This window comes from Ciona robusta, chromosome 7, assembly GCF_009617815.1.
Source record: "Ciona robusta chromosome 7, ASM961781v2".
Taxonomy (NCBI): domain Eukaryota; kingdom Metazoa; phylum Chordata; class Ascidiacea; order Phlebobranchia; family Cionidae; genus Ciona; species Ciona robusta.
Window position 1 is genome coordinate 271,379 of NC_143241.1, and position 15,778 is coordinate 287,156.

Sequence of the window (15,778 nt, forward strand, 5' to 3'; positions counted from 1 at the left end):
CGAAATGTGTTTGAATGAATAAATGTAACTTACTTTATTCTCGCATGGCCGGAAAACGACAGTCGTTATCACACGGGTTTAACACCTCGTGCCAGCTTACTACCATGTATTACTTTGTGGGTGAGTTTGTTCTTGGGCAATTCACTAATGAGTAACAAAAGCCCTCCTGATGTGTCTCAATTATGTCAGCCATACAAAAAAAGATCCGTAATAAATTTATTTCGTGGTAACTCATAAGCGGACACGAGATAAAAACAAAACATCCAGGGACAAATTGTCCCCGTCCGGAATATTACTGATGTGATCAACAAGCATGACTTTCTCCAGATTATAAAACGTAGAAGTACTACAGCACCCACGTGCAAGGCATATGCTTATTTATTATACAGAGTTGATTTTTTTTAAATCACGCTAAGGGTACATAAAATACTGGCACAATAAGACCATTGTTACGACGTATATGATGTCTCCCAATCAGCGATAAATATAAAACTTATATATGTATGCAATCATATACAAACACAATTGTTTATGTTTCTGGTAGCGTCATCCCCCTAACTTGCCACGTCTTTCTCGCAAGTAAATCTTTCCCTTTAACTTTCTTCACAATTTTACTTCCAACCTGAACGCCGAACATTTGACCAACTCCATCGTTCCTCCCAACAGATACGAATATCACAAATGGACCTTTATGTTACAAAAAATAATAAATGAGTTTTTAATTGTCTTTTAAATTTTTAGAATAAAGTTTGCCTTTTACCAATACATATAGACAATATATTTTGACGATACCATAGTAAGTATATAAGCCGGGGTAAGATGGGATACTGTCATTGTTCACATATTTTTTGATGTGTTTAGAACAATTAACAACGCATTTTACTTGGTGGCTGGTTATAAAGTTCTGTAAACAGCTTTTGTTTACTACTAAACAGTACGATAAAAACGTGTCCCACCTTACCCCAACCTACTATAACATATATTTTTTTATTTCTTCGAGTACAAAAGCGAAGGTGGTAACGTTTATTTAAAAAAACTGAGATCAAAACGACAGTCCTTAAATTAAGCAACATTTATGTGGCAACAATAAAATTAAATTAAATTAAAAAGATCTATTCTACTTTTCTGCTTCTCGTTTTTTTTTTACTTTTTAGGATAAAATTTATATTTTACCTTTATTACCAAGACAAATTTCATAGTATTAAAATAGTGGGATTACATTAACTGTAAATATTACGTACTAAAACCAAACCTGTTTTATATTCTTTCCTGTTCGAATTGGTGGTATCTGCTTTGAAATTAGCAGCCAGTACCTCTGCTTGTCGTTGGGCGTGGTATGCCAACTTCTCTTCTTTCACGTCTGTGACGTCACCAAGTGCCCATATGACCTCTTCGTGGCCTTTGACCTGAAGATAACTGTTCACCTTCAATGCCCCTTGTGCGTTTATTGAACGAGCTGTAAGATTAATACATGATTGTGAGAAAGTTGTGGTGAAACCGTTATCACCTATATTCCATATATTTGCTAGTCGTGTTTGACAACGCTCTTTTAAAAACGTGAGGATACGGTTATATATTTATGTATACATTTTTTGGGTTTACCACCAAAATGGGAATAAGAGAATAAAAGCGTGTCCTATCCTGCCCCACCCTGCTATATTGATAAGGACTCACCCATTTCATGTTGAAAGAATTTGTTGTTAACCCTCGTTCCCGTGCATGGTATGATGAGATCAGCATCGACCTTTGAACCTTTCTCTGTTATTACTATTTGTCCTTCTTTGGTTTGATTGACGATCAGCTCATCGAGGTTTGAAACTCTCTCGTCTGTTTAAATAAAATGATTTAAGCTAATATGGTAAACACATAACAACTATATAAGTCGCCCAACGTGAGTATATGGTGTCACTTAATGTTTTATATAAACTGTTTCAGAACAATGGAACATATTAAAATTACAGTTTCGTTAACTGATGGGCACAATACTGGTAATGTTAAATAATGATTTAAATAAAAAAGGTATTTAGTAAATAATGGGATAAGTTCCCGTCATTTCGTACATGGTTTCCTAGAGATAAAAGTTATTATCGGTAAAACAGAATTTATTTGAGTGTTTTGTCCGTTTATATCTTGTTTTCGTAAAGTCACGATAAAAATCAATAAATCCAACATGCTGGTACAACGCTTGAATAAAAAGTTGTCGTGAGAGTGAGCCGTTCCGGATAAACTCTCTTTTATTGCGTCGCAATCACAAACTTTGGAGGAAACGCGTAATTAAACTCGTAAGCGTGACAGACGATATGAAGACGACAAATCAACTGTAGTCACTCTCACGCATACGAACCTAAAATAACAGATATCTCCTTCGCACGCAACACGTTCAGTAAATTTCGCTGAAACTTAGTTTTTGTTCGACTTGAAACAAGGTAGTTGGTGGATGATACGATTGTAACCTGGGAAATAGAAATTGTTTGCATTCATATCCCACACTTTAATAAACATCTCTTCACACATTATCTTCTCGTAGCGGGGCAACGACAGTGGTACACAAGTTTCCTTGGTCATACACATTGTGTCAACTTACAACTTACCACGTATGTAACTTTGTGGCGGATTGTTTTTCCATATGGCTGGCAATTTAGTCAACCCGTTAGTGACATTAGTTTGAGTAAGAAAAACAAATTCCGTTAAGTGTCTTGTTAAAAAACAAATAAGACAACAATGGGGGAGGTTTTAACACGGATTTGTTTAAGCTTTTCCGTTGTTTTAAACTCTGGTTGTACATTTAAATCACATATGGGATCTCTTTATATACAAATTTATATTTTTGGTATGCCCCTTTAACTTACCGACTTATCCGGATAGTCGGTTTTGATTTCACCAGCAAGTTCCACACCCACTGCACCCCCGCCGACCAAAACTATTCGACGAGATTTCATTATCTTTAACAAACAAGTTTAGTTGTTAGAAGATACATTGAATACAAACACATATTTCTTGAATTAAAAAGCAATTTACTGACTTGATTACTGTATTTTTGTTTTTAAGGGTAAATGAACAAATATAACTTTTATAACCGGATGTTCTGATTAAATAATTTTTTAAAATATAGCTGACATGTTAGACAACCAATGAGTGACCTCTGGTTTAGAGCAATTTCTGTTGCGTCTTTAAAGGTGAGCCAGCTACAATGGTAGCAGCATTTGAGTCTATCCGTATTCATGCGTTAGAAGCAGTGCGCTTGCAACTTTGTATATTTATCACTGACCTCTTCTCTGTAATCAGTATAAATTTCTTTCCCTTCATCAATATTAACATCCGGATAATCCTTGCTCAGGTTAGAAGGAAAATTAGATCGGGAACCAACAGCAATCACCAAATGTGTGTAAGTGACCTATACGGTTATAACATAAATATGGTGGACACTTGATTGCGCAGCATAAAAATAGCATGAAATGTGTGTTACATCATAAATCTCATATTTCATGAACTATTTTGAACAATTAGAATGCTATTTTAGAGTCGTGAAAATACGGTTATATATTTTTGCAAATATTATGTGTTTCGACAAAAATGAAAATTCAAAGTTTGTCTTATATCTTATACCCCGTTTTATATTAGATTGGGGGAGATGGGACATAAGGGACTTGTCATAAATTATCTCGAAGTGCAAATGGCTGAATTTCTAGTATAGTAGGGTGGGGGAAGATGGGACACCTTTGACACATAATAACCAAATATTCTGATCGTGTTTTAAACAATGAACAACGGTCGATGGGAGCCGTGAGGATAAAGTTTTATAAAAAATCGTTGAATGTTTGTTTACTACCGAATTGGAGGAGAAAATAGATTGAAAAGTTGTCCCATCTTCCCCTACCCTACTATATATTTTCGATATATTATCTTGTTATTACATCAATGTATTATATTTAAATAACTCCTGAGGTATAAGTTATAAAATAAAAAAAATATGTCCCATCCTCCCCCACCCTACTATGCTATTCATATGGAATGGAATAATAACATATTATCATATAAGTTTACATCTATATTTACCGTTCTTCCATCTTTTAAAATAAGGATTTTGCTTTTTGTATCAATGTTTTCAACATAACCTCGCATGAATGAATCGCCAATCATGCTTTCGTATGGAAGAAACAAGTTTTTCATGTAATCTGTACAATCAATGAAGGTAAAGTTACTTCGTTATATAACGTGTATGTTGTTGAGAATTATTTAAAAAATTATTTGTGTCAGACCTCAATTTTATTTGCAAAATATTGACGTTTAAAGTTTGTTCATTACAATGGTAATTGTTATTTACTTTGGCGTGTCGAGGCGTAAATGTTTACTGTGAGACACAAGCAATACAGTCTTATTCTGTCACTTTATAATTTTGTGGTATTACCGTCATCCACAGTAGCTCGTAACGCCCCAATGCTGTGAAACATTGCATCTCGTGGGTCAATCAAGGTGACTTTGCAGATATTTGCTTTTATCATCTGTAATGCAAGGTGACTTCCACCATACCCTCCTCCCACTATAACCAGGTGCATATCACTTTGAAACTCAATCGAATTACACAAACCCATTACTGTGGGCTAACTTTATTAACAATGGGGTTCGAAATTGTATAAATTACTTCTTATAAATCTAAAGTACGTTGTGTTTAGTAGTCACGTTTTGAATTAACAGCTTTCGTAATTAACAGTTCCGTTAATAGTGTTTTTAACAGATATTGATAATTTTCTCCTCTTCGTTATTTCAAATTATCTGATCCTCGCTGCTGTCTCTGTAAAGATAAAATAAACTGCATGGTTTGTTTATGTACTCACAACCTGTACTAAGGTAGTCACGCTGGCCAATACAACTATATAGGTTGCTTGTTTCTGTCTGATGATAACGAAATACGATTTACACTCGAGTTGTAACGACCGACCGCTTCTAAGCAAACATAACACTGTTTTTCTTGGATGCCTTTAATGATCGTTGTACTGAAAAAAAGAAGCGCTCGTTTTATCCGATAAAAGAGAAAATCGCAATACAAAAATATTGTTTTTACCTACGTCGTTTTGCAGTTAAAATTAATATTAAGATAAAAATAAATATGCTACGTAAATGTAAACCGTCAGGTCATGTATTCTCTTATAGTATTTTCCAATTTTATTGTGTCTTGCTTTTTCTTAAGTAGTTTTATTTAAAAAAAATTCAAATCAAAAATATAAATTCAAAAAATATATAGTACAATGGGGGAAGATGGGACACTTAAGCACATATAGCCAAAATTTTCGAAAATTAAAATAGAGGTTTTTGGGTAATAATATGATTAGTACTTCCATTCCTTTATTAACTGACAACAATTTAATGAAATATAGTGGGGTGGAGGAAGATGGGACACCTTTAGCAAAAAATATATTAACATCCTGATCGTGTTTTCTAAACAATTAACAACGGTCTATGAAAGTCGAGAGGACAAGGCTTTATTATAATTCTTTGAATGTTCTTTGTTAACCACCAAAATGTACGAGAAAATAGAATGAAAATGTGTCCCATCTTCCCCCACCCTACTATATAATAAAACACACGAGGAGTTATTTAGCGATCCGCACAACAAGTAAAATTTTACAAATTCGAAAACACACAGGATAAGATAGGACAGTTTAAAATCATTGTTAATTTTGAATATTAAGTGTATTTATAAATAGGAATATACGTAAATAACACGAAAAAATACTGTACGCTTTGAACATTAAGTCTAAACATTCTTTTTCTTGCCCTACTGCTATAGTTTTTTAACATATTACCTATACATTGTATTATTGAGCACGGTAGTGGTCATATAGATCCTTTTTCGTCGAACAGTTGTTCTTGGCTTGGCTTTTGTTGTTGCTGATGGGGCGATTTTTCCGCACTTATCCTAATTCTCAATTCTAGCATTTTTCTTCAATCTCTTGATTGAAATCAAATTGTAATATATATTTATAATATTTGAACTACATTTTCAGATTTAAAACCGCACAATTAGCGCGTGTGCACCGAAGCGTAGACGAGTGCCTTTTTCTTATCGTTATTTTCGGTATAAACACCGCGTCTCTCGATTCTTCGCTCTTTTATTTTACTATTCGCAATAAATCATTATGCAGCCGCCACAATATGAATAGTATTAAATTATAACATTACCTATAATACTGTGTGATGATTACGGTTTATCAAAATTCACAAAAACAAACGTCTTTAAGCGACGACAAAGTTAACTATAGTGTAAGTTTACATGTTAACACATGGTACAGAAGTTGTACAAAGCGTATTTACACATATTCTTTACCAAACTTTCAAATCCTTGTACGTTACTTTTGATTTGTTTTTGATCGATTTCAGTCGACCATTGTAGTGATGGGGGGTTAATTAATACTATGCTAATTAGTTTATACCGTGCTCATGCATTAGATCTGTGATCTCTTGTTGCATAAAAATTGGTATTGTTTGAACGACAATGGGTAATGTTCGAACATCAATGTAAAAATATTGTATCCTACAAATGTATATGAACTTTGTAATAACAGAAAATTGATTATAACTAGTGCAACTGACCAAATTTCGAATAATAACTAGTGCAACTGACCAAATTTCGAATATATTTTCAAAATATTATCTTTTTATTATATCAGTATCTTATAGTTAAATAACCCCGAAGGTATAAATTACTAATTTAAAAGCAAACCTTTAAACGTTTGGCAATGAAAACATACAAAACTACGATGTGGGGGAAGATGGGATTCTAAATTGAAATACATTTACATTAGCCGTATTCTGCAACTTGTAGTTAACCTACCGAATTTAACAGGCTGTGCTAGTTTCTTTGTCATGTAAACTACATATATATAACGTTAAACCAATATTTTTTTGTTGTTTTTATCTCAAATTAAAGTTATATTGACCCCTGCCTATTTTCTTTATGCTTATATCTCTGTGTTTTTTTACAAAACTAAAACTAGTTTTATGAGACAAAATTAAACTGAAGGAAATATTCAAGGTTGTTTTATGGAAGCTATGAAACTGGTTTAATCGTTCGCACACGCAAACTAAAAAATACTTCCACTTTACCATGATTTAGCGAGCATTAAAAAATGGCACTTGACTATTTTGCATTTTTTTACCTGTTAAAAGTATATTGTTTCTATTTTACCTATTTTTTTAATATTTAAAAACAGTAATCAGCTTTGACGGGCGTTTTATAAAGTCGTGATAATACTGTCGAATAATTCTGTAATGTTATTTTCCTGATTATCATTAAATGGGAGTCCGTAAAAAGAAAATTTAAAAAGAGTCTCGTCTGACAAAGTGTCCCATCTTCCCCCACACTACTGTACCAATTCAAACTAAATTAAAAGGGTAGAAGTTATATTTTAGCATATTTGGAACAGTTGGATTAATACACATGCAGAAAGTGGATTAATGGGGTCGAACGGTTCAGGTTGGTTTTCCTCACAAGGTGTTGTCGGGGTCGTTTTTCTGCCCCAATTTTTTACGGTGTCGTGTATATTCCTTCCGACTAATATAATGGCCACCCGGTCCGCAACTACGACCCTCTGTTCCAGACATGACGTTAACACGTTAAAACTGTAGTTTTTGGTTTAAAGTTAACAGAACAAAATTAGTATAAATTGTAGCTTAAAAAATAGTACTACTAACAACTTATTTTAAGCTGGTTTAATAAGCACATTTTACATTTAACTGATCCTAGAATACAAAAATTATAGCGGTCACTTTCGACACCTACTACTCGTGCTATACTAACATAAACTTTGGGCACTGTACTAACTAAACTCTAACGATGCCGATTCTAAAATATAATTTTAATTCAGAAAAATATTTAATATAATTGTAATAATCGTCATAGAAAAAATGTTTATAGAATTTTCTTCCGATCCAGTTGTGAATATGTTATAACGCTACATAATATCTAAAATTTGAAACATTATTTTGTTTATAAAAATGCGGGGATAGGTTCCTATTCTGATCAGCGTATGTGTCCTTGGGCAAGACAGCACCTAACGAACATTGCTCCAACCAACCCAGCGGTCACTAACGGGTTTTACAAATTATAAGCCATATCAGAACAAAAATCGTTCACATAGTTAAAAGTGTGGTAACTCATACACATGAGGATAAAACATGTGCGAAAAATACATGTCTCACTGCAACAAGATGTTGTAAAACCAAAAAAGATAAGTCTATATCCTCTGAACTTTTACCACTTTTGCACCACAGCAGGTTTATTAAATCAAGACGGGGTAGAACCTTAAATTTCACGCTATAAATATTTTTTTGTATATTAATACTACAATTCATTTAATAAACATCAGACAAAATCGTTATTTCCGTTTCTAGAAACATAATATTACGTTTCTGTAAAAACGAATTGTTTTCACAGAAACGAATACAACAACATTCTTGTTTCTTAAAACGAAACATTTTGTTTTTGACGATACGAAAACAATTGCGTTATCTATATTTGTAACCATATAATACACATAAAAACGGTGTCCATGTTTACAAACACACGGACGTTAGTTTTTTGATTCATTTTTGCACATCAAATTAACAGGAGTATACAAAGTGTCCCATCTTCCCCCATTATACTATATAGCGCGGATTAATTGAGCAAATTAAAGTTGTACTATATTCTAAATCAACATGACCCGTTTCTGAAGAAGCATATACACGAAACAAAAAAAACTTGGTTTTTAAACACGTTAGTAGTCATATAGATCCTTTTTTATCGAACAGCTGTTCTTGTTGTTGTTTGATGGACGACTGTTCTCGCATTTACCTCAATTCCTAATTTTAGCATTTAGGGTGGTATGCAGAAAGTATAATCAAAGTTAATTACTGATTTTTGATTGTCGATTACCGTCAAAAAGTTAAACAGGGAAATCGGCCGTTTAAGTTTCCGGCGGAATTGCAAATTTGTCTTTTTCAGAGTTGGTAACGCGATATAAAGTCGATTTAAGCAGTTGTAGGTCATAGGTCAACTGGTTGGCGAAAAAGCGCTCCAAGAAAGAAGTTTGTGGAGTCCACTGTAATATAAGATAGTCGGATTTTTTACAGAAATTAGAACGTTGTTACTTCAGATACGGCGTGTTTTAACATAGGAGTATTAGAACGTTGTTACTTCAGATACGGCGTGTTTTAACATAGGAGTATGTGCGTACGTAAGTAGCGAAAATTATTCTCAAATTAGTAAGATTCTACCTAATATAGTAATTTACAAGTAAGTATGTTCTTACACTACAGATAGATTTGATGCAATTTATTTGTTGTTCATGTTCCGCCCTCGGCAACTTCTTTCAAGGGTGGAGGAGATAGAAGAGGGGGTGAAGGTGGATGAAGATGCTGGACCTAGTGTGCGGCCTCAGCGTCCACTTAACCGGCAAAACCCTATGGAAGTGCACACAAGGAGTTTCGATCTCGGTATCGATTCTCCAAATGTGTTTTCCTTAACCTGCTTGGTATTTTGCTTCCCAGTTTGCAGGTACGCAGCCAGGCCACCCCACCAATGTTCCAGCTTTTGGTGTGCTTGCGTTTTTTTGCTACAGGAAACTTTCAAAAGAGTGACGGGAATCTTTTAATGTTAGATCAGTCAACTGTGAGCAGAATTGTTAAACGGATTTCGGGAGTCATTGCTCGTCATTTTGGAAACTCAATCCGGACACCGACTGCGACCGAGGTTGAAGCAACAATTTTATGTCGTTGCAGGTTTCCCGTGTGTGATTAGAGCAATCTACTGCACACATATCCCAATCTGCTATCCTGGTGGTTTGGAAGCAGGACAATTCCCTAACAGGAAGGGATATTTTTTTCCATCATGTGCAGTGTGTGTGTGTGATGCCTCGATGCAGTTTTGGAACGTTGTTTCAAGATGGCCATGCTCCACGCACGACTCCCGCATCTTTGATAACAGTAAACTGTTCACTGAAATGGAAAGCTTACTAGGTAATATCATTTTGCTATTCATGTTATTGAAGTAATAACCTAAACAGATTATTCCTTCTCACTGCAGGCAAGGGGATACTGCTGGGAGATAGCGGGTACGCAGCAAGGAGCTATTTGATGACACCGATGCAAAATCCATCTACACCTCAGGAAGTCCGTTACAACCGAAGCTATATAAGAACACGATGCACAATCGAACGAGCTTTTTTAAAAAACAACAGTTTCGCTGTTTGTGCATTGCTCTGCGGATCAAACTGGACACGTCTTTGACGATCATCACCGCCATTGTTTGTTTACACAACTTGGCTATTGACAGGAAGGAAATCTTTTGCCTGACGAGAAAGAAATCGGTGATGCAGTTACATCCCCCTCCCCACCTGTCGACGACGATGTACCTTTAACATCACGTGGAAGTGTGTTTCGGAGACATTTCATTTGTGCATTTATTTTTTATGTTTCGGAGACATTTATTTCATCTTGCAACATTTTTGAAATGCATTTAGTTTTTTATGTATACATGTATGAGTAAAATCATGAAAAAATGCTCGTTTTTGTTTTTATGTTGTTTTTTTTATTCTTCTTTTGTAATCTGTTTTTGTGCTCGGTGACCTAAATTTGTATCTCGAGGAAGCGCCTCTGTCTTGGTTTAACAAAAAAAATTCGAGAATTGATAAATTTGGGTAGAGCAGCAGGTCAGATCGGCCGTTGCTTATTTCTATTGTGTATATATATATATATATATACATATATATTTATCTATTTGGTTGTTAATTTGTTTCATTTATTAAACCATAGTACTCTAAAACCACAGTACACTAACATGGTAGTTCAACTCTATTTTCACCTTTGTTTCTTTATTGTGCGCACAGTTCCTCCTCACGCATGAGTGCTTCTCTACAAGACCTCGTTCAACTGCTGCATACACTTGGTGTTTAATACGTTTTCTGTTTGATTAGTGCGTATATAAGTCACTAAATAGATAATTAGCATGCCTGCCTCTCACTGTGCTGTTCCAAAATGTGCCTGGTTTGCTAGAAAAGCAGCGAAAGGCGATTACCGTGTGCAGGGTTCAAACCGCCAAAACCGAACAGGAAAAGGAACACAGAAAGCAACTCCGATCATTTTTACTTTCTGTCCACGACGAATCGCAAGGCGATAATATTGCAAATATGTTACACAGAGAAATGTAAGTATCAGTTTATCTATAGAAAATATAATATTAGCCTTTAATATATCTGTTCCGTATTGTAGACCTATTGTGACGTGTGTCAGTAACCAAAAATGAGTGTGGTACTGGTAACCATCATAGAATGATTTCCTGCAGTGCAAGAATTAAACCAAAGGTTTACAGATATAACATGAAAATGTATTAAAATGATCGTAGTTAGAAAAGACTAAGCTTCCAGGTAATATAATATGTTTTTATTCAAAGGGCAGCAATATGTGAAGCTCATTTTGATGAAAGTGACATAGACAGATCCAAGAAAGTTTAAAAATTAAGAGTTGGAGCTTTACCTTGTTATAACTTACCTAAGGATAGCTCATTTTTTTATTGTAGGTGCCACTGCCATGCACCATCTTTTATTAAAAATCTGACACTTTTCTGCAACTGCTGTTTCAATGGTGTTGTAATATGAATTCCTTTTACAATATATGTACCTAAAATTACAGCCAAGCAACATCAGTACATGAATGACTGACAAGTTTTCAAAATTTCTTTTTTAATTCACCACGTAAACCTTTACATTGTTTGTTAGACTGGACAAAAAGCTACATTGTTTGTTTGACTGGACAAAAAGCTTTTGAAATAAGTGGTGAGCAAATGTATACGATAAAACTCTAACAAACAAATCAATTATATAAACTAAAACAGAATGAACTTCTTCATTGTGTCGCTCCTGTAACCGTGCACATAGTGTGGACATAAAAATATTAAAAAATAAATGATTATACACTGTACCAGAGTCGTATAAACACCGAGTAGTCCAACTGCCGTCTATGTGTGTCCAAAATAGAGCAAAAGTGGTGACTTTGACAAAGGGTTTAAACGAACTTGTTAAGTTTTGTTTGTGTTTTCCTATTGTGGGAAGGTGTAAAACAGCTTCTATTTACCTTACCAAACATTTTTTAGAAAAAATGTATAAATTTAGCCGCATTAAATGACTAAAATGTCGCAAATCAACCGCTTCTAATTCTAATTTTTGACTTTTTTTGACACAGAAAACAAATAACACATGTTTTTTACATTTTTCAACCTTTAAATTTGTTTTTAGGCCCAAGTTTTTCTGTAATTTACCGAAAAACATACATTTTCCCTATACCTACTGTGTTATTTTGGAACCAAATTGCCGTTCAATTTGTGTTTTACGTAACAATGGGTTGGACTACTCGGTATTTCTATGGCTCTGCACTGTACAAGTTACTAAATTAAAATCTATAGTTCTGGAATTCTTGAAACTCTCCTTACTGCAACTTAAGTAGGTAATTTGTAAAAGATTTAAAAAATCAATACTTGGGTAATTAAGTGCTCCAGAGAACTTTTCCATTATTACAATAAATTCGCCACTTAGTCGATCCTGGGTAAATAAACTAGTTACATGGATAATTAGATTTTTTGCTGCCTTTCTTATTAAATACCCTCCTAAATACTCAAGAGTATCATTTTCTATGCTGTTCAACCCGGCAGTTTCTTCAGCTGATGAACATGATACACTAAAGTGGTTTAATATTATTGTTAAAACATCAAGTAAAAGTTTGGGAGATTTAAAGTCGGGGTTAATAAAAAAAGAGCCTGCATCATCCACTTGGGCATACTGTTTAACTAAATTATTTTTATTTTTGGTTATAACAAAATTTTCTATCCACTTGTTCACTTCAGTTTTGCCCTTTTCAGTAAATTTGAATATTTCTAAACTCTTCCATATAGCCTGTTCCTGACTTGATTTAAATGACTCCTGTGAAACTGCTTCTGCTTCATCTAAACGGTCCGCGCTTAGCTCTTGTAATAAACCTGTAAACTCCATTACTATGAAAAGGCAATCTCCGTACGTTTCGAGACACAAGGCAGTGTAGGTTGTCATGCATGACGAGTGATAGAAAAAAGGGAGTTGAACTACCATGTTAGTGTACTATGCTAAAACAGTAGTAGGACAACGAGACAATCGTCACGCATGAGTGACTAGGATATGACTTTAGAAGCGCCATTATACAGTCGTCTAATACCCTTTTTGCATGGTCACTTTTATGCGTGTAAGTACTCGCAAAAACAAAGTTAACACGCATAACATCATAAGCGTGTCATCTGCTGTAGGAGGTTGGTTGTTGCTCGCATTATGCGAGTAAAGAAAACTAAGGTGAAAGTACAGTTTTACTTTTAAGAGCCTAATCTTTTTCGGGTATTAATTTTATAGGTTTTCCTTGGTAATAGCCCCATAAAGTATTAAAACTTATTTTATAAACTAGATTTAATAATATTGCGGTAAAATAAGCTTACTCAATTGATACGCACATAAACCAATGACCATGCAAAATAACGCGGTTAGCGAGTTATCATATGACGAGTTAATTTTTATAAACTAGATTTAATAATATTGCGGTAAAATAAGCTTACTCAATTGATACGCACATAAACCAATGACCATGCAAAATAACGCGGTTAGCGAGTTATCATATGACGAGTTAATGCGGATCGTTATTCGCATTAACTTTTCACCATGCAAAAAGGGTATTATTTTTCTAACCGGTTTAAAATATTTTCATACTGATTAAGAAATGCGTCAATAGCTGGAAATCTGAGAACCCATCTTGTTGGACAAAGTGGACGAATTGATTTAGTGGGGACAGACTGATTAATTAAATTGAACTCGTTGAAGTTAACCTTCTCGGAGACGATCGAATAAATGTGGTGACGGACGAGAGAACATTCATGGCAGAATAGCCCTCACTTGTTGAAGAAAACATATCGTGCACAATCAAATTAAGTGTTGTCAGGTTGTTGTTGAATGTCGTGGCTAATCCACTTTAATTTCGATGGTCGATCTAACCAATAACATACGTCCGGGTTGTATTTTTTTTAGAATTTGATAAACATTGGAACTGTTATCTGTGTGGGCACGTAGAGCCAGACCTTGTCTTCCTAGAAACGTGATGGCACTGAAAATGGCGTTGAGAGCTTTTCGATTCTTTTTCATGTTTTCGTTTGTTGAAGCATCTATTACAGCGTGGGCTCTGCTTGCGTCGGCCGACAAAGCTTTCACTGCAACGCATTCGCAGTGGTGTGCGCTGTTGTTATGTTTGCGTACCGCCGGTAAGCCCTTGTTTCAGTTGTTGAAACCGGAGATCCATACTGTATACTTATTTTTTAGTTCCTAATTAGTTGCAGGTGTCCCCCTATTATTTTCCACTGCCCACTTGCACACAGAACAGTGTGTCAAATCAGATGCATTGTTGTATTCTAACCAAGCAAACTGTTGCCGCCATATCGGTTGAAATGTCCGGCCACGTTTACTTTCACCCCGACTTATGGGCTGGCGGCTTGAAGATGGTGTCTCAGTCTCACATATACCAGTTGTTGGTGGGGAAGGTATTTCTGGTGGTGGATTCTTTTTAGCCTGTTGCACTGAGCTGAAGTATGATTTAATGCCATGTCTGCAATGGTCGACGTCTACCTGTCACGATTTCTTTCTTTCTGATTTTTTTTGAAACGTTATATTATTACTGTTAGTCCGTTTTTAATATACATTAATTTATTTATGACGTGTTTTCTACTAATCTGCTAGTCACAAACGACGAGTGTTACGTTTTTTAAACATGCCGGTAGTGTCACAAACGCCAATTGTTACAAATTTAAAAACCCGAATCGTCACAAACATAACTTGTTACGTCATTCAAATTCAGGTTTTCACTGAGTATTGATGTTTAAGTAAAGGGTTTCATATTCCCACTTTAACCCAGTACGCCAAATCCGGTACATGTCATTTCGCCACTTATTTTAATTGTCGCTCGCATGCCTTCTGCAAAAATGTGTTGCAGAAAGTTTAGAATACGTTCGTATTACAGGAGGAGTTGGTTTTTACAATAAGTAACATTTTACTTGTGTGAGGGTACGTGTTGTGCAAAAATTAACATTTTACTTGTGTGGGGTTATGTGTTGTGCAAAAATTAACATTTTACTTGTGTGGGGTTATGTGTTGTGCAAAAATTAACATTTTACTTGTGTGGGGTTATGTGTTGTGCAAAAATTAACATTTTACTTGTGTGGGGTTATGTGTTGTGCAAAAATTAACATTTTACTTGTGTGGGGTTATGTGTTGTGCAAAAATTAACATTTTACTTGTGTGGGGTTATGTGTTGTGCAAAAATTAACATTTTACTTGTGTGGGGGTACGTGTTGTGCAAAAGTTAACAATCTACTGTTGAGAACTCGTACGAACTTATATTTGTTTCTCTTTTAGTAAAAGCGAAATAGTTATTTTATAACTGATATACATTTACTTTGCAAATCAAGAATTGTTCAACCCATGACTCATTTTCTGAAAATGTGTAAGTGCTGCACTAAAACTTTTTATAGTTGTTAGTCATTTAGGGCTAGGTGCAGTGGTTTATGCTTCTGCCTTTTAGCCCAGAAAATACAAATTGTAAGCTAAGAAATGTTAATGCATACCTTGCAGAGAAAACCATAAGTTTGTGTTTTCTGTTATTTTATAATTCGATTCCCAATTGACTATATGGTAATTTGCCGGCACAGGAATAGTTTAGGTCATTTATCCAACTATATAAATCT

General features: G+C 34.8%; 1 protein-coding gene across 1 annotated transcript; it reads right to left on the minus strand.

The window, feature by feature from the left end:
• Positions 1-203: 203 nt before the first annotated feature.
• On the minus strand, positions 204-4,937 carry LOC149733214 (ferroptosis suppressor protein 1-like). The gene is made up of 8 exons (XM_089881393.1): positions 4,409-4,937; positions 4,057-4,175; positions 3,269-3,394; positions 2,850-2,942; positions 2,345-2,453; positions 1,675-1,827; positions 1,253-1,456; positions 204-687 (listed from the first exon to the last, which is right to left on the minus strand). The coding sequence occupies exons 1-8, from the start codon at positions 4,590-4,592 to the stop codon at positions 530-532; spliced, it is 1,146 nt and encodes a 381-aa protein (XP_089737519.1). The 5' UTR covers positions 4,593-4,937; the 3' UTR covers positions 204-529.
• Between the last annotated feature and the right edge of the window lie 10,841 nt (positions 4,938-15,778).

What these genes read in the sequence shown, in the direction of transcription:
- LOC149733214 (XM_089881393.1), bottom strand. Translation starts at nt 4,592, where the DNA reads ATGGGTTTGTGTAATTCGATTGAGTTTCAAAGTGATATGCACCTGGTT. An exon ending in CCGACTATCCGGATAAGTCG is followed by an intron (nt 2,454 to 2,849) that starts GTAAGTTAAAGG and finishes TCTATTTCCCAG; the next exon opens with GTTACAATCGTATCATCCAC. An exon ending in GGAGATATCTGTTATTTTAG is followed by an intron (nt 1,828 to 2,344) that starts GTTCGTATGCGT and finishes TTATTTAAACAG; the next exon opens with ACGAGAGAGTTTCAAACCTC.